The sequence below is a fragment of the Vicia villosa genome, linkage group LG1 (genome assembly GCF_029867415.1).
Source record: "Vicia villosa cultivar HV-30 ecotype Madison, WI linkage group LG1, Vvil1.0, whole genome shotgun sequence".
Lineage (NCBI taxonomy): Eukaryota > Viridiplantae > Streptophyta > Magnoliopsida > Fabales > Fabaceae > Vicia > Vicia villosa.
This window is the reverse complement of record NC_081180.1, coordinates 128,093,971-128,121,552: the sequence shown is the minus strand read 5'-3', so window position 1 is coordinate 128,121,552 and position 27,582 is coordinate 128,093,971. Positions and strand designations below refer to the sequence as shown.

At 34.6% G+C, this 27,582-nt stretch overlaps 2 protein-coding genes across 6 annotated transcripts in view; both read right to left on the bottom strand.

Moving 5' to 3' along the window:
• Positions 1–449: 449 nt before the first annotated feature.
• Positions 450–4,840, bottom strand: LOC131644163 (bifunctional TH2 protein, mitochondrial). The gene is made up of 6 exons (XM_058914588.1): positions 4,394–4,840; positions 3,582–3,690; positions 2,781–3,071; positions 2,257–2,668; positions 1,883–2,149; positions 450–1,310 (listed from the first exon to the last, which is right to left on the bottom strand). Exons 1-6 carry the CDS (start codon positions 4,717–4,719, stop codon positions 898–900), a joined length of 1,818 nt encoding a protein of 605 aa, XP_058770571.1. The 5' UTR covers positions 4,720–4,840; the 3' UTR covers positions 450–897.
• A 12,155-nt stretch (positions 4,841–16,995) lies between these two features.
• Positions 16,996–27,582, bottom strand: part of LOC131644162 (myosin-9-like) — a 34,801-nt gene continuing 24,214 nt past the window's right edge. The window contains exons 25-33 of one of the 5 annotated variants that reach the window (XM_058914585.1): positions 27,231–27,455; positions 20,502–20,641; positions 20,022–20,322; positions 19,669–19,934; positions 19,439–19,583; positions 18,802–18,988; positions 18,049–18,225; positions 17,701–17,889; positions 16,996–17,620 (exon numbers count right to left, since the gene is read on the bottom strand). In XM_058914585.1, coding sequence (XP_058770568.1) covers positions 20,298–20,322; positions 20,502–20,641; positions 27,231–27,455 — 390 coding nt within the window. In that variant the 3' untranslated portion in view covers positions 16,996–17,620; positions 17,701–17,889; positions 18,049–18,225; ... (2 more) ...; positions 19,669–19,934; positions 20,022–20,297. The remainder of the gene's footprint in view (positions 17,621–17,700; positions 17,890–18,048; positions 18,226–18,801; positions 18,989–19,438; positions 19,584–19,668; positions 19,935–20,021; positions 20,323–20,501; positions 20,642–27,230; positions 27,456–27,582) is intronic. The other 4 variants (XM_058914587.1, XM_058914583.1, XM_058914584.1 and 1 more) reach the window with 4 other exon arrangements.

Here is a 27,582-nt window from a genome sequence, read left to right as displayed (position 1 = left end):
AAATCAAACACCTAATTTGAATTGAATAAGCTATAATAATCTATATACTGTGCACCTTTTTCATCATAACTATAACTATGATTATGTTCTTGGGCATTTTAAGAGAGAAAAACAAATTTTGCTTAAGTATATACACGTAGAGATATAAAATCTAAGAGGAGACAAAATATAATTGAAAAGATTGTCATTAAAATTTATAGAAAATGATATAATTAGCCTAGTTTATAGAAAGTTTATATTGAAAGTATTAAATTTCCTTCATCAATAATACGCATTAATAATTATACCATTCCATTATTTTCTCTGCGTAGACTTTTATTTATGATTGACTTTTTAATGTACCAAGAGTTGGGAACATGCATAGAAGTCCACCTAATCTACTGGAATTAATTAGAACCATTGGTTTATACTAATCAAGCAATCAAAAATCATTTAAAAAGAATGAAAAGTGTACCCAAAAAATGAACATTTATGCATAAGCATTCCAAGGAGTTAACTAAAATACACAGGATCTTTCTGCTGAATCCTTAAAATTATGGAACAGCAGTAGGCTACTAATTACCAGTACAACATTTCAAAGTGTGAATTGTGTCCTGATCTAACAAGCATTTGAAAGATTGCTGTCTGAAATATCAACAATAACTTGCAACCAGATGCGTCAAAGAAGCTCTAGAGAAAATTCCAGGAAATTGTAGATACCCTGATTACAGTGTATCCATTAATCAGAACAGCACCATATCTCTGAATTGCATCATCCTAAAAGAGAAATAAGAGAGACAGCAGAAAATTTGTGGCCACTTATAAAATTAGCCACCTGCTTGTGTATTCGTATTGCACTGTATATATGTTTCTTTCTTTTAACCTAGCATGAATTTGGGTGCATGAGACAAAATAACACTAGCAACCCAAAATAAAAGCATGCACTTCAGCCCAACTAGAGACTGTGTAAAGAATGCCAGATAAACCCTTCCAATTGGAGGAGCTTCCTTCATTATGTTCTTTCTGTTTCTTAACCAAGCCAGAAAACAACGGGACAAACGAAACACCAAACTGTGTCCCTATCGTCCTAAGGCTTGAGCTTGAACCAACCACAATTCCTACATCAGCTTCAAGTAGACAAAGTAAATCACCCACCGAATCTCCAATGTAAATGGTTATTTTCATCTTATCATTCTTGCAACTTTTCAAGATATTACGAAAAGCTTGGACCTTGTCAATGGGAGACTCCACTTTCTTAATAATATCACCAGTGGAAATAGAACCCTCATAACAGAACTCATTAGCATGAACATCCATCTCATTTAAATCAGCTGCCAATAATAAATTATTATAAGACAACATAAAACTAAATATCATCAATTGACAACTTCACTCAATTTGATAGCAAGGATTTGACCAACTAAGCTAGGAAACAATGGAACAATTACTTCAACAGAAAATCATATGATAAGTTCCAAACAGATAACTAAAAAAAAAAAAAAAAACAAGGCAAACATGAAAGAAGAACTAATGATGGCTAAATTAAAAAAAAAAAAAAATTTCCCCAATTTCTTTGCATCACAGTAGCAAAAACCCCATTATAACAACCATGGGTAGAGTAGAAACAAGTTAAAAGATTCTATCCATGACAAATTTATGGATTAAAAATTCAAAATAAGGTCACATCAGAATTAGCTGGCTTGCGAAAGGAAACATGTGTTCACAATTAATCCAAGCCCCAAACAGGTTTTTGTTAGACCCTCCAAGAGTGCAAAAAGGAAACAATTGATTCAGATTAAAGTATCCTATTATTTGATTCTACAAGCTAAAGGTAAAAATAAATATTTATAATATAGTATCATCAGAGAGAAATAAATCAAAACACATGGTAAGGAATATGTACCTGAAGAGAAAGCAGATCTAATGAGGTCAGCGCACCAGCAGTATGAAAGAACATGCACATTGGCATTCAAATTTTCATTCTTAACAACTTTCTTAAAAAAGTCAGTGCAACCATCTTGAAGGATCAAACGCTCTCCAGCGCGCTTTATATCTTCTATATTTATACCCTTGAGAACCCCTGACTCAACAACCCTATTATTTGCCGAGTTCTCGAATTTTGAGAGTTGCTGAAGTGCCGTAGACAGTCCTTTATAATCAAAATTTTCCACTGCAAACCATACAATGTCAAAGAAAAAAACTAATAAAATCTAAGCATAATACACATTCTTCCTAAAGCAGTAAAGACCATAGAGACAATAAAGAAAAACACCATACATCTATTAGTTGGCATAATGCTTTCAATACATTGCTCATATTCTTCTGTATACTGTTTGGATAGAACACCCCATGTATTTCTGAGATCAGAAGACAACATTCGAGCTGGTTGATCTTCAGGCTGATTGTCAGATTTTGGTGCTGTCACTATAGCAATTTCTGCCAAAATGGCAGATGAATCAACAACGGTGCATGTTAAATCAAAATCGGAAAAAATCATGAGATGATCTGCTTCAGGGTTATGTCCTTTAGTCAATGGTACTATAGTTGACTGAAAGAGTGGTTGAGCATTGAAGAAGTCTATTTCAAGCTTCATTGCCTGATGATAAAGCTTTTCAATGACGTCGAGTTCTTCACCAGTCAAAGAGATACTTAGTTTGTCAAGCAAATCTTCAGTTCGCAAAGCAGATGCCTGAATTCAAATATAAGAATAACTGAGTAGATGCAGCACAAGAATACCATGACTAAATGTATATTTGACCACAAAGGCCATACGGTATGGTTCTATTGTCAATGTAACAAACCTGGAAACCATCAGAGGAATAGTTGTTAATCCATTTGCTATATGGGTGAGTACTTCCGTTGGAGTCCGGAAGTTCCTTGATCTTTTCACCAAGAAAGGCATAAAGTCTCATGCAAGGACTCATGGCACCTAAAGTATAAGCAGCAATTTTGGTTTTCTCAAATGGTGTTGCGAGTTTCCCAGAACTCTTCAATCCTTCAATCTTTCCAGAGGCAGTAGCCAACAGGAAGTCTGTATACTTAACTGTTGCAGAGTTAATACTGTGCTCTTTGGCAAGGTCCAATCCCCATTCCTATACACCATTATCATATAAATCACAATAATATAGGCTGTATGGGTGGAAAATGGGGGAGAAAATTACAAGCATATAGTGTTTGAAAATTTCATGAAGCAAGCACGAAATGAGACATTTGTTTATTAAAACTTAAAATGTTGACTTCATCTTAAACATGAAATAAACACTATAAACAACAAAAACAACAGCATATAGCATTTAGGCAAAACCCAATTCTCCTCTAGATAAATAAATGTTTAGTACTCTTTCATTGTTCCACTGGAATGGATGTCCGTGAGCGTTATACTCCTCCAACCACATAAATCTTCACTACTAAGCATAAAAATTGTTTCAAGTTTTTCAAAACAAAAGTGGTAGAATTATAATGAGCAGGATGAAAAACCCTGGCCCAATTGAGGCCCGTGTTACCAGAAAAAATGTCATATCTTATTTGTGGTAGAATTATAATAATCAAGATGAAAAACCCTGGCCCAATTCAGGTTCGTGTTACCGGGAAAAATGTCTTACCTTTACCAGAGAGTCGTGCATCTTCAGCTCCTCTAAGACTTCCTTCCTTAACTGAGAAAGTCCGAGCTTATCGTCATCATCGTCAGCACACTCTTCCGCTGACTCATAACTATGATATCATAAAAATTTCAAGGAATAAACTTAAACAGCCAAGTTACTTACCATAACCTTTGACTAGTTTCATCTTCTCTTAAAAAAAGATAAAAAAGAGGAGAGTGTGTGGGGGGGACATAAAATAAAATTTCATTAGCATGATCTTTCAGTTGCACTCATTTCCAAAATCCTCAAGTTCAACTGCACTTAATTTAAAATCATATTATTCCAGTTGCGAGATAAATTCATTTCCACCAACCAAGATATTCTATTAGTGTTTTATCTATCGCGGATAACAGAAAATAGAAGTTGGTTCAAATCTTGCTAAGCAATTTATGGCGCCGTATAGCCTAAATTTTCCGATATCTTGTACTAAATAGAGTATCTCAGAACAATAACAATTTGTTCATTCCACTAAACTATTTAACAACACCGATTCTAGTATATATCTATACAGTTGTCTAAGAGATCAAGAATTAAAATCAAACACCATTTATATATATATAAGGAAGATATTCTAATTAGAGTTTTGTCTATCTATTAGCGCCGCAATTTAACCATATCTTGTACTAAATAGAGTATCTCAGAACAACAACAATTTGTTCATTCCGCTAAGCTATTTAACAACATTGATTCTAATATATCTATATAGTTGCCTACAGAGATCAAAAATCAAAATCAAACACCATTTATATATTTCAATCATGAAAGAGACTTACGCTTTAGCAAAAGAACGAAGAAAATGAACATCTTGTGCGATGTAATGACGGAAGGAATCGGTCTTGAGGTTACCGGAGGCTAAAGAGATGACAAAAGGAGTGAACAGAGCGAAGATTGATTCACGGTTGAACTTGATCCAGAAACGCTTCGCAAGTCCAGCTTCGGTGAGGTTATGGATAGCTGCCATTGGGATTTGGATTGTAACCGACGATCTTGAACGGAAAGAAAGCGAGTGAGGAGCGAAACTTGGAAATGAGATTGAACGGAGGTTGTTGATACTTGAAAGGGTTTTGATAGGGTTTGGGAGCAACCACCGCATGCGCATCGAGGGGATAAAACACACGGTGGCGATGATTCTCTCACTGTAACTCTCTTGTTCTCTTTCTTGGTGAGTCTTGGAATTTACAGAGAGAGAGAGAGAGAGAGAGAATAGACGGTTGTTGCTGGTGCAACTGCTGGGTAGTCTTTTCGTTTATGGGCTTTCGTACGGGCTTTTCATTTGGGCCAAGCCCGATTTAAGATGGACATAGGCTACAACTTTTAGGGAATTACTTCAGCCACCCATAGCGGTGGAGAGGCATACTCTTCAGATTCGAAAATGTATTTCGTAACGTACTTCATTTACTCATAATCTACTTAATATAAATGTAAAGAAGTAATGATGATAACCCTAGCAAACTCTAGCTTATGTGTCAATCTCACAACAATCTAAGCTTATGTGTCAATCTCACAAAAATCCAATCTTATTTTAAATTTTAAAAAAATAATAAAATTGATATAATTATTATATAATATATTAAAGTTGATATAATTTATGAGTTATAATATAATACTCTTCATATTTATATTCATATTCCAATTACAATTATAAATCAAAAAATAAAACTCATAAAATGTTTCATACTTAAATAAAAAATCTACTTAATCTAAAAAAAATTCTCAAAATTTTAATAATAATAATAATAATAATAATAATAATAATAATAATAATACTCTTAATAATAATAATAAAAATTATAAATATTTATTTTAAATATAAATATTAAATAAATTGAAAATATATAACTAATTTTGTCGAATAAAAAATAATATTAAAAATATTTTGACATACCAATTTTTTTTATCACTAACAATATTTCGTTAGTCATTTATATAAATATTTTCTATTAGAGAAGAAATAATAATATTAATATTTTTTAATAAGAATAAATTACAATATTTCTTATTCTATTGTATATAATATTTATATATAAATAGTTATCATAATTTTTAATTTTAAAACATTATGACTTAATAATGTAATATTACATCATCACTTTATGTGCGATTTAATTATATGGAAAAAATCTTTTAAGTGTCAAAAACATCTACTGTTATTTATTCAACTTCTTAATTTATTTGGTCTTTTCTTGCTATTCTATTGCAATTACTTCATATATATGTTACACTTAATTAATAATTTTTCAATGTAGTTATTATATCATAAAGAGTCCATAAAAAATTAGACTAAATTTCATATCAGTTATATTATTATTCTACTGTCATTGTTTTATACGTTATTCTTAATTTTATTATTTTTTTAATTATTCACACCAACTCCAATTTAATACTGCAATTAATAATAACATTTAAATAATAATAATAATAATTAATAATAATAATAAGTCATTATTAATAATAATATAATATGTAACTAACAATAATAAATAATAATAATAATAACAATAATAAATCATTATTATTAATAATAATGTAAGATCTAACTAATAAACAATAATAATAATAATAATAATAATAATAATAATAATATAATTAACTATCACAATTATAAATAATATTAATAATCATAATATATTCAATTAATACTATTATATCTTAATATCCTAATTCTCATTTTTTTTATGACAACAAATTTTTAATTTATAAATAATAATAATAATAATATAATATTAAACATTCACTATTCATAATAATAATAATATAATATCTACCTAATAATAATAATAATAACTAACGAACTACCACAATTATAAATAATAATATATACAATTAACACTATTATATCTTATTATCCTAATTCTAATTCTTTTTATAAAAAATATTTAATTTACAAATAATAATAATAATAATAATAATAATAATAATTATAATAATAATAATAATAATTATAATTATAATTTTCGTTTTATATTTATACAAACAACTTTACCAATCTTTCAACAACTCACCTAATAGCTTTATTAATATGAAATTTTAATAACCAATTCATATTTTAATCTCTGCTATTAGAAATCTCTAACCTCTAATTTCTTTAATTTATAATTACTATGAGACTCTTCTTTAACTCATCGTTATTCATACTTTTATAACTACAAATTATCTTTTAATAATCAAAGATAAGTTTAATTGATTTTTGGAGCTACCACAATAATGTTGTCATTATTTCATTATTCAATGTGGAAGTGTAGTACTGGTATATAAAAAATGAAAACAATGTAATCGCAAGACAAATAAGGTCACTGATATGTTTAATACTTTCCACTAAAAGTGAGAGCTACATCAAGAAAAAAGTCATCATTTATGCATGAATAATTTTGTTTTGATAATTTAATAGTCTAGGTTCTATAATCCTTTCTCCGCTCCTTAAAATATGTCATCTATTGATATTGTTGTCAACCTTTCAGCTTCTAAATGATTTCTTTCTATCTTTTAATCTAACTATTATTTCTTCTAATTTTAAGAAGTTGGCTTTAAATTAGGATTTTATAGGCAGTTGAATGTCCAAACATCTGTAGGCTAAAACAATTTCACAGTTCTAAGAAATTTAGAGACCATGGGATATATGGTGGTGGTTAGCTTGAAAATGGATATGAGCTTGGAAAAATTTGTTTGTAAATTGTCGTGTAATTACAAATCAACACAAGTAATTTATATATATATTTCTGCAATTTTTATTCCATTATTATTAAATTAAATCGATATTAATACCTAATAATAATTATTAATTATTATAACTACGACTAATCCTAAATATATTATTTGCTCACCACTTTTATACTTTGGTCGTCTATTTCACAAATTCATTTTTTTAAAATTGGCACAATATCATACGAGTAAGATTTTTTCCCCTTATCTCTTCTTAATCGATCAAATTAATTTATATTCTTTCATTTTTAACACCAAAATAACTCAAATGATTAGAGTCCTATCTTTTCTCAATGATATCACAAATGATTGAGATTAAATTAGCAAATCATAAAAATATAATGATCTCACAAATCATTGAGAACATAACTAAGCGAAAGAAATTTATTTACATTATTATAATTTAAGTTTTTCTTAAAACTATTTCTTACTTTAAATAGTTTAACATTGTATTACTTATCTTTCTATTTCTATTACATGATGTATTGTTATTTTTGTGATATGATGTTTTTTTTCCTCTTAATTCACATATATTCATACCATCTTTTTTTTTAAATTCATTTTCTCTAATAGATGTATATCATTATCCACACCCAAAATATAAATCTTTATTATTTTTATATTTTATATTTTTAATTGACATGTGTCTTCATAATTGTTGATTTTTATTTTTATTTTTTGTGCATGAGAATGAAATATACATGTTTTAGAGTTATAGTTAAACTTATAGAAGGTTTGTCTAAAAAATATGTGGCTAATCATTTTTTTTTCTTTCTTTTTGTGTAGGAGAACAAAATATACATATTTTATATTTATAGGTCAACTTATAAAAAAATTGTTTAAAAATTTGTGTCTATCCCATTTTTCCATGTATTTTCATATATATATATATATATATATATATATATATATATATATATATATATATATATATATATATATATATATATATATATATATATATATAAATTAATTATTTTTATTGAATTTCTCATATTTGTCATCTAATACTAAATTTTCAATGACAATAATATCTCAATAGTTTAAAATTTGCATAATTATGTATACATACCATTAATAATATATTTTCTTTTATGTAGATTATTTATTTATTTAAATGATGACCACATCATTTTAAGAAATACTAAAAATATATGAGAATATATTAATATTTAAGTGACAATTTTAATTAGATAATAAATATTTTAGTGAAAATAATATGTCATTAAAAAAACTATTAAAATAAAAAAAACACTAAATTCGATTTAAAGAATAACATAATAATATATTTATATAATTATTTTAAATTAACATTAATATTAAAATAATAATAATAATAATAATAATAATAATAGTCAAATATTATAATTTTCAATTCTAAGGTACCCGTGCATTGCACGGGCCAACAATCTAGTTGAACTAACACCCATATTTTGTAAAAAAATAGTTCATAAATATACTTCTAAAATAAATCTGAAAGAATATTTCGTAGAGACTCACATTTTCAATAACACATTTACTTTGTATCATGTGAGTGCATCTTATTGCAATCTTAAGAATCAAATATTCTAAAAGATCTATAAGTCTTTCTCCTTTCTAGATTGCTTCTTCGTATGGTATTTTTCTATCACAAAAATTTCAAAAGTATGAGAAATTGAGAAAGCGCGCGGTTGTGATTAGTGATAAAGCTACGGAAAAATCCAAAGGTTATGGATTTGTCACTTACAAAGATATTGAATCAGCTAATAATAAACTGAGAGAACCTAGAAAGTTTATTGATGTAAGTTATAGTGATTATGTTGTGTAGTAGAATTTGAAAAAACTGATATACTCTGCGAAATTGACAAGACTGACATTGTGCATGAAAATATGAATACTAGTTTTTTGCTTTTAGAGAGACTCGGTTGTTCGTCGTTGATCTAGTGATGGCCAACGAGTTTCCCTCATAAAGCTTTATATTGGAAACTTACCCAATTACAAATGAAAACCTATACAATGAATTTTGAATGCATGGTGGAATAAAGGAAGTTGTTGCATTCACTACTACAAAATTTATCTTTCGTAACACCATCGAATTTTATTTCACCACGGTTAAAGGATCCACCGTGGTAGAATCTATTCAATTAGGAGGTTTTCTTTTATTTTCATATTTAATCCCACTTTTCACCACAGTTGGAACTTCTAATCATGGTGAAAAGTGACGTCTGGTCATGAGCTTGAATCTTGCCGTTGTTGTTCTACTGTTGCATTTTTTTATATTTTATCAAAAGACATACAACAACGGTTGCTTAATATAATTTTTGCATGTAGCGTGTTGTCATGAGTTCGAATCTTGTTGTTTTACTGGTGTATTTTTTTATATTTTATTAAAAGACCTACAATAATAGTTATTTAATACAACCTTTGTTGTATGTAGCGCGTTTATTGAGTTTCTTCAGTGTCCTAAACACAAATCTTGGTCATCCATTAAATGATTATCAACGCTTAGGACACTACTATTAGTGATCCGCGTGAAACCTAAAACTTAAACGAATTGCATCTTCTACCTCCAAATGTCATCTTTCATTTACGACACTCAATTTCTCCAATAAACCAAACTCGAAAACATCATTTCTTTCATAAACAAAACTTGAAAAACATCATTTCTTTCATTAACAAATTTCAAAACTCTATCATCTCTTCTCCAACTTGAATGAGACAATGAAAATATGGATTCGAGTTAGCAATGTTAATTGTTGTTTTTGTTGTTTTTTTTTTGTTACTATTGTTTTTGTTGTTCTTATTGTTATTGTTGTCTTATTGTTGTTCTTATTATTGTTGTTCTTCTTATTATTATTATTATTCTTGTTTTTGTTGTTCTTGTTATTCTTGTTGTTGTTTTAATGCTGTTTTTTTAATTTTATTAAAAGACATACAACAACAGTTGTTTAATATAACAGTGGTTATATGTAGCGCGCTATCCAGTTTACTACCACGAGCAGTAGACCATGATTTTAAATACCCCACTTACAACCACACTTTACCTTACAATTGTTGTTCAACCGTTATTATAGGTCTTTCACGACCGTTGTTATATGTGTTTTTCGTAGTAGTGATATAACAAGAATCCAAGTGAAGCATGGAAAAGTAGTAACATATTTCAATTGGATATATATTTATCATTGGTAACTTTTCTATCTGGTTTTTCTAGTAACTTTTTTATTTTATTTTCAATTGTAGAGGATTTAGCTTTGTTACTTACGAGTCAATAGATGTTACAAAAAAGGCTATATAGTATTAAATGTATTGAAGTTTTGGGTCTCTTACGAGAATATACTTCTGGATTTTTTTCAGACATATATTTATAGACTATTTCTTTTGAAAAATTGAGAGTATGACTCACTTACGAAGGGATGTTGTTTATATGAGGTGCGTCCGAAAGTGCGCTTCTGAATTTCAATGATATTTTTAGTTTTTCACAAGGGTGTGTGAGCACTACTTAGGATGGGAGAAGTAATGCCCTAAATTTTTAATTATTTTTGAAGAAATTGTGTGTAAACAAAAGAATTATAATTCTACGATACTTATTAGTTACTGATATTTGTTAATGTACACTTGCTAAATATGCACCGTTTAAAATACTATCTGAAAGTATAAATTTTGAAGTATAAAATATTGATTACTCATTATTTCTATTTCAAATATGTAATGTTTGCTTTGAATCTTTCATAAATATTTTTTTATTTTTTCTTTAGTTATAAGATGTCTATGTAGGGCTAACTATATTTAACAAGAATATCTGTCGCTTGATTTGCTTCTCAAAAAACATGTCTCTATACAAGTCTCTATTTTGAAAAGTAAGTATGATGACTCGCGACCACCAGAAAAAAAGCATGAATGAGTTATGGAACATAAACTCGCAACATTCTTAGAATCATTATAAACAATTATGAGACATAAAACTTTACTCCAACATATCTTAAGATTGCGATAGAATCTCTAAAGTTATGGTTCCACCACAAACCACGTTTCCAAGTGAGAAGTAAATCCAAGTACTTAATTTCCCTGATAATATCAAAGAAGACTCTCACGAGATGCATGTTGTCCCAAATTAGAAATTAATTCACACAATAAGAAGGCATAAAATGTTGGGATGAAGCATCCCAATTGATGTTAGACGTGCTTATTTGAATCAAATTGGTATGTATATAATTCTTAAGATGTTCCAATGATAACAATATAAGAGAATAATTTAACATTTGACATTTGCTTAAGTATGCAGATATTTATATCATATCAAGCAAAGTCAAAAAAAGGTAGAGATAAGATCTGTTAGGGCTCATATTTTATCTATCAAAGAGCGATTGTTTAATAGTTAATATTTATTGATAATAAGTACAACACATAACATGTTACTCAGAATAGGTAGTAATCATATGGTATTTATTGTCAATTAACATTAAGTAAAACATAGAGTGTGTCTAATACCAAGAAAGAAACACCACATGCTAGTTATTTGCATGTTGGCATAAAGGGAAACACTAAAGCATGCAGTACAAAGAAACTTCTCATTTCGTATAATGCATTGCACACAATAAGCTTGCATTTGATCTTTTTTCTTTATATTTCCTTTTTAAATGTGACAAATGTGTTTGCATTAATTATTTAATCGATTGAGCACGAAAGTTAATTGTTTAATAAGGATCACTTTTAATCACGCAAAATTGTACCACTACGTCATTTTTAAATTTAGACAATATTAAAACATTTAATCAATTTTCATGAACTAATGACATATTAAAACATTTAAATATTAAAGGTTAAATGTGATTTTATATCCAACCATTTGAGTGAATTTTGTTTTTTTTTCTTTTCAATTTCACTCTTGTAATATTAGAATTTTTTAGTTTTGCATCATGTTGGCATCTATTATACAAAGTATTCCTATCTGGACCAAGGAAGAGCTGAAATTTGTCTATTAGCCTACTTATTCAAGGATTTGGATCAAGATTAATCCTAGTCTCGGTCCCACAAGAGAAAAATCGTGGTAAACTAAAAGGTAAGAAAATAGACCTTAAGGGAGAGGTTAGAACATTTCTTTATCCACCTCCCTATGGGGGTGACCCCCAGCGAAAACCCCAACTTGCCCCTGTCAGGGTGTTCGCGGGCCAGTTTGGTTCGGTTTTGAGAGAATCTGATACTCAAACTGATTAAAATTAAATGGATTGGTTTGAATTGGATTTACAAATTTTTGCGATAAAGCCCAAACCGAACCGATCCGAGAAACAGCGGATTGGTTTGGGTTATATTGATCGGGTAGATAAAAAAAATAAAAATATATTTTTAAAAAATAACTTATTTACAAAAATTAATTTTTCATAATATTCTAAAAAATATAGTATTAATAGTGTTCAAATTTAAATATTATATTAGAAATTTTTATCTAATAGATTCAAAAATATCTAACAAGAAAAATATCTAAGATTAAGACTTTTGAATCTATAACTAATATGATAATAAATGTGTTTCATAACTTTATGTTCATTTATCATATTACACTATCAATTTTCTAATAACAAATTAAAATAGCATAATTTGTCCACACACAACATTTTATTTTTTTCTTATTGAAGTTGAATGTTTGGTAGTAATTTTCATGAGAATTAATTATGGTTGGTTTGGGTTGGGCTTGCGGGTAGAAAATTGAAAATCCGATGCCCGAACCGATTGTCATTGGATTTCATTGGTTTGGTTCGGTTCTTGGCCGAACTAAAAAAATGTCCAACCCAAATACTATGGGTTGGTTCGGATTCTGGTTTGGTTCGGATTTACCCGAACCAATGAACACCTATATGCCCCTGCTTCGGAGATGCATCTCTGAAGTTTTTTTTTTCTAAATTTTCCCAGACTTCGGAAGTGCATTTCCGAAAATAACAAATGGGGGGTGTTTTCGGAGATGCACTTCCGAAAATACCTTTTTTCACATTTTGGGGGGTTTCGGAAATGCACTTCCGAATTATGCAGAAATTGTGTTTTTTTTATGTTTTTTTTAACAGTCCCGTATTTTTAATTAAACGAAAACGCCAAACATAATAAACGACATATCAACATAAAATACTAATATGATAAATAAAATCCAAATAATATATATATATACAAAACGAGTAATAGTGTGCGAAATACAATTCGAATACAAGAAAAATAAATCCAAACCCCTACTGGGTATGCCTAACCCTCACTCCCTGGGACCTCCTCTGCCTCCTATATGCCGCCGCACGGTCCGCATCACTGACCATCCTCTCCACCACGGCGACTGCCTCTGGACCGCCCTGATCAATGATACCTCGCTCCAACGCGTCCCGCCCAAGCATCTCTATCCGCTGGCATATCGGCAGGAGATCATTGACATGGTCATCCTCGGCCTGCTGGTTCTCCAGGAGCTCCTCGTATGCTGGCCTAGGAGTGCCGGGAGCGTCGATTGTCATTAGAGGATGTAACACCCGATAGAACCATGTGACATACCCCTCCACACTGTGGCAGTCCTGGGTGACCTGCATGCGACGATACTCCTCCGAGACCACATGACGCTCCCAATCCGCAAATATGCCAATGAGCTCCACTCGGGTAATTGTGTCGGGAGCAGCCTCAAAAGGTAACCTGGGTATCATCTGCACAAATCCAAACTGCCGCATGCACCGCTCAGGGAGATACCTCACCATGGTGTTGGTCCCGCATGCCAACCAGCCAAAACATAACGAGATGCGGTCAAAGGCGACAACAGCAGTGTAGTCACTGAATGGCCTCCAACTAATGTCATCGTGAGTTGTGCGGTCGAGGTACCCACGATATGGTCCCACTGCGTTGTTCCCCCTTTGGAGAACGTATCGGGCGGCGCTGGGCATGGCGTCCTCGTACGCCGGATCAATGTGGAAGCCGCGGATGCGGGGGAAGTAGGAGATGATCCAGCCCTGAAACACAAACACGATAATGTATTAAAAATAAATACGAACCATAAATAAATGTGAAACAATTTAAATGAAACGTACCGTCAGGAGTGTGGCGGATCCAGTCAACTGCCTGGTCCTCTAGTTGGAGGCCTCATTCAGCTTCTAGTATAGGTATACCAGAATAGCTGACCCCCAGTTCCACTGGTGAACAGAAGTCAAGTCCATGAAGTAGCGGAGGTAAGTCACGTCGACGTATCTTGCACTCTTGTCCACAAAGAGTGCAGTGCCTACCAAAAACATGAACCAGCACCGGAGAGCGCAGGCACGGTGATACTCCATAAATAGGCCGTTCTCTGCATCCTCGGATTCGGCCGCCGCCACCAAGTGGTGCTCGTAATAATCGCTCAATGTGGAGAATCGGATATGAGGCCCATTTGTCGTCCGACACTCAAAATCAGCCATATCTGGCTTCATACCCAGATAGACCGCCATTCAGTCAATCGCATCAACCCTCTAGATTCGGGAATGGTTCAGCAGCATCCCCCTAATCGGCAAGTGGAGAAGACACTACACATCGTGCAAGGTGATCGTCATCTCCCCAACCGGTAAGTGGAACGAAGACATCTCCCTATGCCACCGCTCCACAAAGGCCCCCTGCATGTCGTGGCCGATGGTGGTATACCCGGTCATGCACAACCCACCTAGCCCTGAAGCTGTCACTACATCATTGAACCACTGCACCTCTGGTTTAAAGAGACCAAAAATCTTTCGGGCGTGGTTCACCATTTTTAAAGTCACCCTTTCCTGTTACAACAAAAACAAAATAAAACAACATTGTTAATTATTAAAAAGGAATAAAAAGCTAAATAAAAACGATTAAAATAATAAAGTCGGACAAATTATAAAAAATACCTCTCCCTCCCAAATACGTCGAGCGACGTGCTCGTGGTAGGAACTCAGCACGGACGTGTCACTTGGCCCTCGCGGGTAGCCCTCCTCCTCCTCCTCCCCGTGCGGAGGGTCAACATCTGATACCTCCTCCTCCGCCTCCTAGTATCTAACTGCCTCCTCCTCCTCCTCCCGTACCTCCTCCTGACGGGAAGAAGATACCCTAGCCAGCCGACTCCTCGATCCAGACGAGGAACCGGACTCATTAGTATGTACGGGTGCTCGTACTCCAACCCGTCCCCGCGTCAATGCAAGCTGCGTTGCACGCTCGCGTCTAGCCGACGCTGTTTGTGTTTCTCTCCCCTGTCTGATACGTGTTGGGTTGCCTGCCATATTCCTGAAACAATTGAAATCCATAAAAATGCGAATCAATTAAAAAAAACCACTTCTGGACACATTTCGGAAGTTCATTTCCGAAACTGGTGAGGGAGGTATTTTCGGAAATGAACTTCCGAAACACCCCTGCGAACTCCATTTCTGTAGCTTTACTGGCAGACCCCAAAATCAGTAGTTCAAACATGTTATAATGCTTCTAAACAACCTAAATACTACTAACAACCTACCCCGGCTATATCATTTTTGTAATTTCTAACAACCCTAACATGCATTTCAATCATGGATCTAAAGATTAAGGAACTTACAAATTGAAGTGATTGAGAAGCTTTTGAATGTAGTAGAGCAAGTAGAAACAGCCTTTGATGTAGCCTTGGAAGTTGGTTTGCAAAAAATCTCTTTGAGGTTGATTTTGAAATTGATTTAGGGTGAATGAATTGGGGGGAGGGGCTGTTTTGCTTAATATGCAAAACGCGCAGTATTTCGGAAATGCACTTCCGAAATCCTGTTTTCGGAAATGCATTCCCGAAATAAGACAAATTTTGAATAAAAAAGGCGTTTTCGGAGATGCATCTCCGAAAACAGTATTTTTTTGCACTTCGGAAATGCATTTCCGAAACAATGGGCATTTTGGGGTTTTCACCAGGGGTCACCAAGAAGACAGGGGGGTGGATAAAGAAATAATCAAAGGTTAAGGTAGGGAAGTCACGAATATGTCATCAAGCGAAAGGTTTTAGAACCTGAAGAACGGGCATGAACCTGCCCTAGAGAACACCAAGTTCGAGTATAAAAGTAAATTCTAGATCGTTGAATCATAAATTGACTCATATCTCACCATATGGCAACGTGAACGGTCTAGATGGAAATTACATAATGAAGGTCAGTAAAAACCCTAATCGAATTGTTATAAAAAGGTATAACATACATCAAATCAGGTACACGCTCGGAAAAAAATTCCACCTCTTACCTTAATTAACTATTGACTTAGGTGTTGGAGTATCTTTGCAGGAATTGGCAACGTGAATGGCCTGGATGTAAATAATTTCCAATATACTCCTAGAATATTTTGGTTTGGAAAGATCAGAGGCATTTTAACTCATTTAGCACAACTAACTTTTTCAATTTCCAATATACTCCTAGGATATTTTGGTTTGGAAAGATCAGAGGCATAGTATGTGAAAAATGCTATATACAACATTCCCTTTTCATTTAAAATAGTATGAAGATATTTATTTTGGGACAGAGGTAGTATAAGTTAGAATCATTTCTATAATTTATAATTTATGATCTTAACTGAACATAGCAATTGAATTTTTTCTTTAGAAGGTCACAATCACATGTCACAGTCATTTGATCTCGTTGTAATTGCTTTCATGAACTATTGTCATTGCAACATAATAGTTTCTTTTTAATTATTTCACTATAATTATTTATATAAACAAATTCATTAATCTATGATTTTTAATAAGTTTGCTGCTTGAATGTCAATTCTATTATTGCACCGATAAATTAATGGAAAATGTATTTTATAGAATAAATTTGCACAGGGATAATTGCATATCTTACATGCATACAATCTTAGTTGACATTATTTTCAAATACACGTGAACATGGTATAAACTTTGTGATGAATTTTATGGACCTTGTATGTAATCGACTTCATATTATCAAAATAACATCAAAATACTTAAACAATTGCACTTTCCCGCCAAAATACATAAAGTTAAATACTTGATCAAATACAGAAGAGGATTCAGTGACTTTACTGTTGTTGTGACTGTAACTTTAATGTATTTAAAAGATGAATGCATAATTAAAATAAATTATTTATTAAGAGAGAAAGATTGATTTAAAGTGAGATTATAGTGGAAGTTACCAATAACTAAAATCTCTCAATCCTGGCTCGATCAAATACATAAATGTAGTCGCTGACGCTGTCTAACTCTACTTCCTCCTCACGTATGTCTCTACATATTTGACCAATATCTATCACTACTCTCTACAACTAGCAAATTCATTAGGCTCATTTGCGAGTGGAATCCCATCAGGTGCAAAATATTGTTTGTTGAGTAGAGAACTGACAATTCGTATGACCTTTGATTGAAATGAAACAATTTGTAAGGAAAATTTAATGAACATAGAAAATGAAAGTTAATAAAGTCTAACTAATTTACCAATGATGATGGATCTTTAGACAGACTTGCAATAGTTGGTTCTGGATCTAGTCGAATGATGTAACTTGTAAGAATGGGAGATCATCAAAACCACTCCAAATACGCGTCAACACAGTCTGACTGGTCATATAAAGGATAACCTCCTTCATCTTTTTTTTTGGTTGCTGGAGATCCTCAACTCCCCTCGATCTTGAAATAAAAGGAAATATATATGTTAAAAGTTATTTTAACAAAAAAATCAACGAGAATTTTAATACATCACTACTTCCTCCCAAAGGAAGCCGGCCACATAGTCCTCATATGTCTTAAGAACAGAAGTGACAGTGTGGCCTTTGGAAATCCATTTACCTCTGCATCATCAGCTCCTATATCCTGAACATCTAGATGTAGCTCCTCCACCTCCAATATATGGTTCCTCCACTGTTTGTTGTTCACAAGAAGTAGCATGTCTGCCGCCCCGTCGACATGCAGACGCAGTCGATCTAACACCCCTTTCACTGTCAGTAGTAAATATCTGCAGCATGTCTGCACATAAAGGAAATTAAATAATTAATAATGAACCTATGTTAACTGAGTTTACGTACACAGCCTGCGGGAACTGAAAGAACCTAAACCTATTCACGTACATCCCTGGAATGTAGATAACAAAAAACGCCACTTTTCAACTCGAAATCGAACACAGAATCAACAAAAGGAAGTATGAAATCTCCTAAATAGAGCTTGAAATCACAAAAAATGGATGAATGGAAGTGAGGGTTTATGAATTTCTTACTTTTGAAATGAGAGAAACCTTGCTCTACATAAATGGAGTGGAATGGCTGCAAGTTTGCCCACGAAAATTGTTTGTGAAAATGGTATGGAATGAAGGAAGAAGATGGTGGATAGGAATGGAAGTGGAGAGAGATACGGTGAGAGGAAATGTGGGAAGAAAATGAGTTTTGTAAATTTTATTTAAAATAGAGGTAGTGTAATTTGAATTCTAAGAGGCGTGACTAGAAGAAAAAAAACAGTAATGTTTCAACTGATTACCTTAAAAAAAATAAAACTGACTGGATTTCAAGGGAAATGTATGTATAGGGAAAAATTATCATTTATGCATACCTGAATGCATAATCCAAGAGGGATAAATTTCTTTCTTCAAGTTATCACAAATGATTCCATATATCTTTTCCACATAGGTTGTAAGCTGCTGTTTGAAAAGTAGAGCTGGGTACTCAGCTTCAACTTGTCAATATCTTCTCCCCTGCTTGTGCTACCATTGATTAGGGAAAGATTGTTGTCCACTATCCTTTCAATAAAATGATAATTATTCAGATCTCATTTCAGGTTTTATCATTTCACATTATCTGAACAATGAGTTGGCAAATGCGTAGTGGTAAAGGTTCATGCTTATATTATTATCAAGGATCTATTGAATGAATCAACATATTTCAATAGAAATATTATTCTCATCTCTCTAAATACTTTCTATGGTACCTGGAATCATCCAAATTTATTGATTCCTTAAAGGTTGAAGAAGATAACCATAGAAAGCATTCACAGAGATGAGAATAATCTTTTGATAGAAAAGTGTTGATTCATTAAGTAGATTCTTGATAATAATTTTGGCATAACCCTTTACAAGTTACAATTAGGAGAATATTCTAACAACTTGCCAACTCAGCACATTACCAGGTTGAATGACTAGCTAAATGAAAATGCTAACAGTGCAAACACTGTAAACAGAAGCTATGTTTACTTGAGTCATCCTCCAAAACAGGGTTGCTGATGAAGAACGGCAGTGTTGTGGAGCCATTCAAGCAAAACCGCTTGCTTTATGTTATGGAGTAACAAGAGAAGAGTAGAGGCATTGGATAGGCCAAAACATCATTGTTATCCCGAGTCTAAAGTCAAATGGAAATATCAGTGACTTGAAAGTAAAATGTTCAGAATAAGAGCATTAGCACGAGGAAATTATATTTTTCACACCTCAACTGCATGGACAATAGTGGATGATACGATAAAAAACACAAGTACCAGTACCCTCAACTTCAGATGCTTGCCAATCCAAAAGACATTTGTATATGACACAAGCAGCAATTGGTCTGTTCCCAGCAAAGCCTACAGACTGCGCAATACATCTATTGAGTAACTCTTGATTCTCCCATTGTTTGTTTCTCCTTTAGTGACATCAGGGCTTTAGCCTCTAACTCAGAGGATTCCCTCTGGTTCGTTGATGAGATATGCAGTTCCTGCTAAATCCATTAGGTTAATAAGAAAAAAGTAAAATTTATATAGAAAATACCCAAACCAATCACAGATGACTTAAAACAGATTGTTACCAAAGATTTCTTTGCACCCATGGCAGTATGACCACTTTCAGCAGTTCTCTCCCAACAGAGACAAGAAACTCTTTTAAACCATGTCAAGCTTTAATTTGTTTTCATGCACTTAGTATTCAATATGAGGAACAATTGATCTGGACCATCGTGAAGGAAACTTATTAGGTGCCATGGACAGAGCTTGTTGACGTAGAACCTGGTTATCTGATTCTACATTTGTTATATTCTCTTTTGATCTGATTCTCGGACATAACTTGAGATGACTTTTGTAATTAGCTATAAAGTCTTCCGAGAAGTAAACCTAAGTTAAAGAAAGATAAACTGAAGGTAAGTTACCAAATAAGATTATCCCACACTTCACGAGAAAGAAAACCTTAACAACAACTCAAGAATGTTAAACATTCCATTTAATATTTTCATAAAATCAATTATTTATTATCATGAGTAGATGTAAATCAGGGATTATTATATATATATTACTTGGTCATTGATTCTTGGAGCTGGCGAAGCTTCTTCTCCGTGTCCTCTAATCTTTTACCTCTTTCTTCACAACAAATTTTAGCTTCATTATATTTCCTTTCATAGTGATGGGCTTTCTGTTTCTCTAACTTGAGCGAAGTCTGAGAAGATAATGACAAGAAAATATCACATACAAATATATCATCATGATATACTGCTAACAATAGCATAGGCATGTCACTATAAGCTTAGAAGGAAGTTGTGCCTGTTAGTCAGTTTTGTGATAAACTACTCCAACAGCATATTCAAAAACAAAACATTTTACTTGAATCATTACACGTTAATAATATGTCGAATTAAAGTATATCATGCAGATGAAAATTATTGGAGATATAAAACCATTCATGTTCCTCTATCTAGCCTCTTAATTTTAAAATGATTTGTTCCTAACACGCCTACATGTTATCGGGGCCTACGTATCATAGGGCTAATTGTTCAGAATGGATACCAACAGTCATCTGTGAAGCACCAAGCATCCTGGGCTTAGGTGTATCCACGTGTTCAACACACGTTGGACACGGCACATGACACCAGAAGATACATGTCAAGCACCTTAAAAAAGCGTTCAATAAAAGAAATTATCCCTGCGACACATCTTGATTACTCATTCTTCATAATTGTTCATAACCAATATATGTGAAGCACCAAGCATCCTGGGTTTAGTTGTGTCCACGTTGGTGACGATGTCTTATATTTTGGACGTAATGTTTGTTTTGTATCCATGTTTCATTGATGGACATCAGCTATCTTTATTAAAACATAAATCGACATCAACTATAGTTGAATATCTTTATTTTCATTTATTTACCATTATTAGAATATACTAGTAGATAGTAGTCTGTATAGTGTAACTGACACCTGGCAGTAGCTAGAGTAAGGTAACCTGCTACAGCAGGTTACAGGATTGCTTCTATAAAATGCAATCTGTTAGATTCTTGTAACTAACTATTCATTGAATCAAAGAAATAGAAAATGAAGAGTTCAGACTTAGCATAGCTTTCTACATGGTATCATGAGCCTTTGTTTCGAGAAAAAAGGGACCGGCTAAAAAAAAACTTGTAATTGAAAGTCAACGGATACATGTAGTTGAAGAGAATCAACAGATACATGTAGTTGAAGTCAACGGATACAAGTGTATATGGAAGAGAAGCTTCCACATGAGGGGGAGCATTGTGTAAGACTCACACTTGAGGGGGAGTGTTGAGAATCAAGTATGAGTGTGGATAATAGTCCCACATTGGAAATGTGTGTGTGGCGACTTGAGCATATATAAGTGGGAGAACCCACTCACCTATCACCTTAAGGTTTTAGGTGGAGAAGTGGTGTCTCTCCCACAAAGGTGTGTTGCTCAAAGGAATGTCCCGGAAATTATCAATAGACTAATCGATCTTCGGCCATGACTACTTCTCCGGCGACGCCGCCGCCGTCGTCGCCACCTGGTTCACCGTCTTCCGCTCGTATCTCCAACACAGCGACGCCAATCGCGTCGTCTTCTCCTGGCGATCTTCGTCATCTCAATTTCTCTCTCAAGATCGCATCGAAACTTGATGAGAAGAACTTCCATCTATGGCGTCAACAAGTGGAGCCTTATATCAACGCTCACAATCTCACTGAGTTCGTGGTTTGTACTCGTGTTCCTCCGCAGTTCGTTGATGATGCTGCTCGCGTCTCAGGTACGATCAATCCTGCTTATTCTGTTTGGCTTCAAAAGGATCAGATGCTTCTTTCGTGGCTTCAATCTACTCTTTCGAGCGAGATTCTCTCTCGTGTTCTTGGTTGCACTCACGCACATCAACTATGGGATCGGTTGTTCAACTATTTCCAGAAGCAGACGCGTGCTAGGGCACGTCAATTGCGAGTTGAATTGCGTGCTCTTACCTTGGATAATCTGTCTGTGCAAGATTATCTGCTTCAAATTCGCACAATTGTTGATGCTCTTGCTTCGATTGGGGATCCTATTCCTACTTCACATCACATTGATGTGATTCTTGAAGGTTTACCTGCTGAGTATGCTCCAGTTGTCTCTGTTGTTGAGAGCAAGTTTGGTATCATGGATCTTGATGAAGTAGAGATCCTTCTTGTTGCTCATGAATTACGCCTCAACAAATTCAAGAAAACTCCTGTGCCTGAAGTTGTGTCCCTCAATCTTACTCACAAACAATGCCAACTCCACTACTGATGAAGGGAATACTGCTAGTTCAGAGTCTACTCCGGCTCCTCCTCCTACTAGTTCTGAGCCTGACTATCAAGCTCTTCGTGGCAGTTATGGTCGTGGAAGAGGCAGAACTGGTCGAGGTCGTGGTGGTAGATCCTCCAATTCCAACATTCAATGTCAATTATGCATGAAGTTTGGTCACTCTGCTCTTAACTGCTGGCATAGGTTTAATCAGAACTTTCAGCCTACAGCCAATTCCAATTCCTATGGCACTCCTCAGCAACAATGGCCTACTTATGCTTTTGCCAATCAGGTTTGGAACAGGCAACCTGCTGCGATGAGACCTACTTCAGTGGTTCAAGTTCCCACAGTGCTACAAGTTCCTCCCAGCACATTCATAGCAAACTCAGCACCCTCCTCGTCCAATTCATGGTTTCCTGATTCTGGAGCTTCTTACCATGTGACTAGTGATGCTAAGAATCTGCAGCAGAGCACACCTTATAAAGGGCATGAGCAAGTCTTTATTGGAAATGGCCAAGGTTTGCCCATTTCTTCAATTGGTTCCAGCACCTTTTCCTCTCATAGTCACACACACTCACAGCTTAAATTAAATCATCTCTTACTTGTTCCTTCTATCACAAAGAATCTGCTCAGTGTGAGTCAGTTCTGCAAGGATAATAATGTTTACTTCTTGTTTACTGCTGATAAGTGTCTGGTAAAATCACAGGGTTCTGATGCAGTGCTTCTTCAAGGACATGTTGGTGCTGATGGCCTATATGAGTTTCCCTCTATTGCTTTGACAGCTTCTCCTCCTTCTTCCAACCTGTGTGTGTCAGGTGTATCTTCTCCAAATAATGTTGTATATAGTACAAATTCTGCTTGCATAGGATTACAACTGCCCAATATTTGGCATATGAGACTAGGACATCCTAGTATAAATACATTGAGGCTTGTCCTCCAATCTTGTAATATCCCTTTTCAATTCAAAGATGAAAGTTTATTCTGCACTGCCTGTTGTATGGGAAAAGCTCATAGATTGCCATCTACTCTATCTCACACTCCACACACTGCACCTCTAGAGTTGATTTACTGTGACTTATGGGGGCCTTCTCCTAATACTTCTACTTCTGGCCATTCCTATTATATGTCTTTAGTAGATGCACACACTAGATTCACTTGGCTATATCTGCTCAAAACTAAGGCTGAGGCACTTAGTACCTTTAAGCAATTCAAGGCTATGGTTGAACTTCAGCATGGATATCCTATCAAATTTGTTCAGTCAGATTGGGGAGTTGAGTTTAGGCCCTTTACAAAATTCCTCTCTGAACTAGGCATTCAACACAGAATTATTTGTCCTCATACTCACCATCAGAATGGTGTAATTGAGAGGAAGCACAGACACATTGTTGACCTTGGCCTCACACTGCTTAGCCAAGCTTCTCTTCCTCTTGTTTATTGGGATTATGCCTTCTCCACTGCTGTCGACCTCATAAATAGACTTCCCTCTGCCTCCATTAATTTCCAGGTTCCCTACACTGCCTTATTTCACACCAAACCTGATTACAAGTTCTTGAAAGTGTTTGGTTGTGCCTGCTTTCCACTTTTAAGACCTTACAATGCTCACAAGCTTGAGTTTAGGTCTCATGAGTGCTTATTTCTTGGCTACTCCACCTCTCATAAGGGATATAGATGTTTGTCTCCCTCTGGCAGGTTATTCATCTCTAAGGATGTTCTGTTCAATGAGACCAGGTTCCCTTATCCTGATCTTTTTCCTTCTTCCTCTAAAAGCCTTTCTCTATCCAAGCCTGTCCCTCTTTCTCCTCTGCCTTTGTCTGCTTTTCAACCTACTACCTCTGTTTCTGCACACTCTTCACCTATTACTTCTCACCAATCTCAGCCTAATCCTTCTCTTTCCTCTGAGACTAAGTCTGTGTCCAGTTCTGAACCTAATTCTGTGTCTAATTCTGCTCCTCTTATATCTTCCCCTGCACCTATTTCCAACTCTGTTTCTGAACCTGTTCACTCTTCCCCTTCTAATTATGTTTCTGAGACAGGCTCAGCCTCCTCCTCCTCTCCTTCATCCTCTACTACTTCTCATCCTGTGCTTCCCCCCAATGCTGCACCTGTTTCCCAAGTACCTGTTAATTCTCATCACATGCAAACTAGGGCGAAATTTGGCTTCACTCGACCCAGACTTGAGCCCAGACTTCTTCTTACTACTGTTGAGCCCAAGTCTGTCAAGCAGGCCCTTGGGAACTCTCATTGGAAATCTGCTATGCAGTCTGAGTTTGATGCTTTACTGAAAAATCAGACCTGGTCCTTAGTTTCTCTTCCTGCCCATAGAAGAGCCATAGGTTGTAAATGGGTGTTCAGGGTTAAGGAAAACCCTGATGGGACTGTCAACAAGTATAAGGCCAGGTTGGTTGCCAAAGGTTTTCACCAGAGGCAAGGCTTTGACTTCCAGGAAACTTTCTCTCCTGTTGTCAAACCAATCACCATTAGGATAATTCTCACTATTGCCTTGACTCATCACTGGACCATACAACAGATTGATGTCAACAATGCCTTTCTAAATGGCACATTGACTGAAGAGGTTTACATGGAACAACCCCCGGGGTTTATCAGTGCTGATTCTTCATTAGTCTGCAAGCTTCACAAGGCTTTATATGGCCTTTAACAGGCCCCCAGGCAATGGTTTGAAAAACTGCAGGCAGCCCTCCTGAAACTTCACTTCCAAGCTAGCAAGTGTGATCCATCCCTCTTCATCTATTCCTCCAAAAATCACATCATCTACATTCTTGTCTATGTAGATGACATCATTATCACTGGCAATTCCAAACCTCTAGTTTTGGATATCATCTCCAAACTCAATCTAGCCTTCTCCCTAAAACATCTTGGTAACCTTGATTATTTTTTGGGAATTGAAGTGAAGTCTGCCTCCAATGGCTCTCTTTTGTTAACTCAGTCTAAGTATATTAGGGATTTGCTGTATAAAACTAATATGCATGAGTCTGCAGCAGTTGCCACCCCTATGCAATCCACCTGTAAGCTCACCAAAACTGGTTCAGCACCCCTTCCTGATCCCTTTCTTTACAGGTCTGTAGTTGGTGCTTTGCAGTATGCTACAATCACCAGACCTGACATCTCCTTTGCTGTGAATAAAGTATGCCAATTCATGTCAGCTCCTCTTGAATCCCACTGGGTGGCTGTCAAAAGGATTCTCAGATACCTCAAAGGGACCCTTCAGCATGGCTTACATTTATCCCCTCTCTCCCCTCATACTGTGCCTTCTTTACAGGTGTACTGTGATGCTGACTGGGCTTCTGACCCAGATGACAGGAGAAGCACTTCAGGTGCAGCAATCTTCTTTGGCACAAACCTCATATCTTGGTGGTCAAAGAAGCAGCCAGTTGTGGCAAGGTCCAGCACAGAAGCTGAGTACAGGAGTCTTGCCCAAGCCACTGCAGATCTGTTATGGGTGCAAACTCTTCTCAAGGAGTTGTCTATTACCACCAAACCTCCTATCATCTTGTGTGACAATCAGTCTGCAGTGCTGCTGGCCCACAATCCTATCATGCATACAAGAACCAAACACATGGAGATAGACCTATTCTTTGTCAGAGAAAAAGTTCTAGCCAAGCAGCTTGATGTTGTTCATATCCCTAGTGTTGATCAACTGGCAGATGTGTTGACAAAGCCTCTTCCATCCACCAAGTTTCTAGAGTTGAAGCACAAACTCAGGGTTGCCAGCTCCCCATGAGTTTGTGGGGAGGGTATTAGAATATACTAGTAGATAGTAGTCTGTATAGTGTAACTGACACCTGGCAGTAGCTAGAGTAAGGTAACCTGCTACAGCAGGTTATAGGATTGCTTCTATAAAATGCAATCTGTTAGATTCTTGTAACTAACTATTCATTGAATCAAAGAAATAGAAAATGAAGAGTTCAGACTTAGCATAGCTTTCTAACAACCATCAATTATGAATACATTATTTTGGCTAAAGGTGAAAGAATAATCGTGCGAATTTACCTAACTGTTTCTCAAAATAATAGGAAGGAAACACACCATGTTACATCCCTTTATATTGAGGTCTATACACAACATCTCATACAAATACTTGGAATTATACTGCAAAGATTTCATTGAGTTAGAAAAATCTTTGATGAGGAGCATATTAAGTTCTGTTAACATAACTATCCAAGTTAAACATTATTGTATACATATTGGCCAGGATAAAAGAAATGCTATTTTAGTAGCATCTTAAAATAGAAATTCTTTCTTCTCTCAATCTGATAACATCAAGTCATATATTTGTTATATTATTCTTTCTAATTCTAATAAAAATTATTCTTTCCAATTAACCAATGATTTTTTAAGAGACCCGAGAATCGGTGCATCACTCTAAGAAATATAAATCCACATCAAACTAAAATATATAGTCATACATGATTCAATTTTAAAAGAAGTATTGTTTACAGAGAGAGATGCATCCTTGAAATAAGGTTCACCTAATAGAAAATTATGTCTAACTTTACCTTTAGGCTCTCAACTTCCATTCTCAGTTTCTTAAACTTCTCAGGATCTTCAACAAGAACATTAGCTTCTTTACTGACAGGATATGCTACTTCGATAGCTTTCCTTGCATTCTCTTCTCGCTCCAAGAGGAGAAGAGCATTAGTTTCATCAACCTCTTTCTTCATCTCCTGCAATGAATTCTTCAGTTTTGCTATCTCCTGTGCTTTGTATTCTTCTAGATTTGTCTGCACACAATACCAAATGGTTTTCTTCAGGGTTGGGAACTTTCAAATATTTAGCCTTTTACACTACATTTTATTTATAATTTGTGCAAATTTGTTTTTAGAAATGACAATTTTGTAAGAGATCAGA

Bases quoted from the DNA above. Each gene is read 5' to 3' on its own strand.
- LOC131644163 (XM_058914588.1), bottom strand. From the start codon at position 4,719: ATGCGCATGCGGTGGTTGCTCCCAAACCCTATCAAAACCCTTTCAAGT. The intron at 2,150-2,256 runs GTATGGTGTTTT...TATGGTTTGCAG, and splicing joins CATTATGCCAACTAATAGAT to TGGAAAATTTTGATTATAAA. The intron at 1,311-1,882 runs GTACATATTCCT...TATTATTGGCAG, and splicing joins TAGATCTGCTTTCTCTTCAG to CTGATTTAAATGAGATGGAT.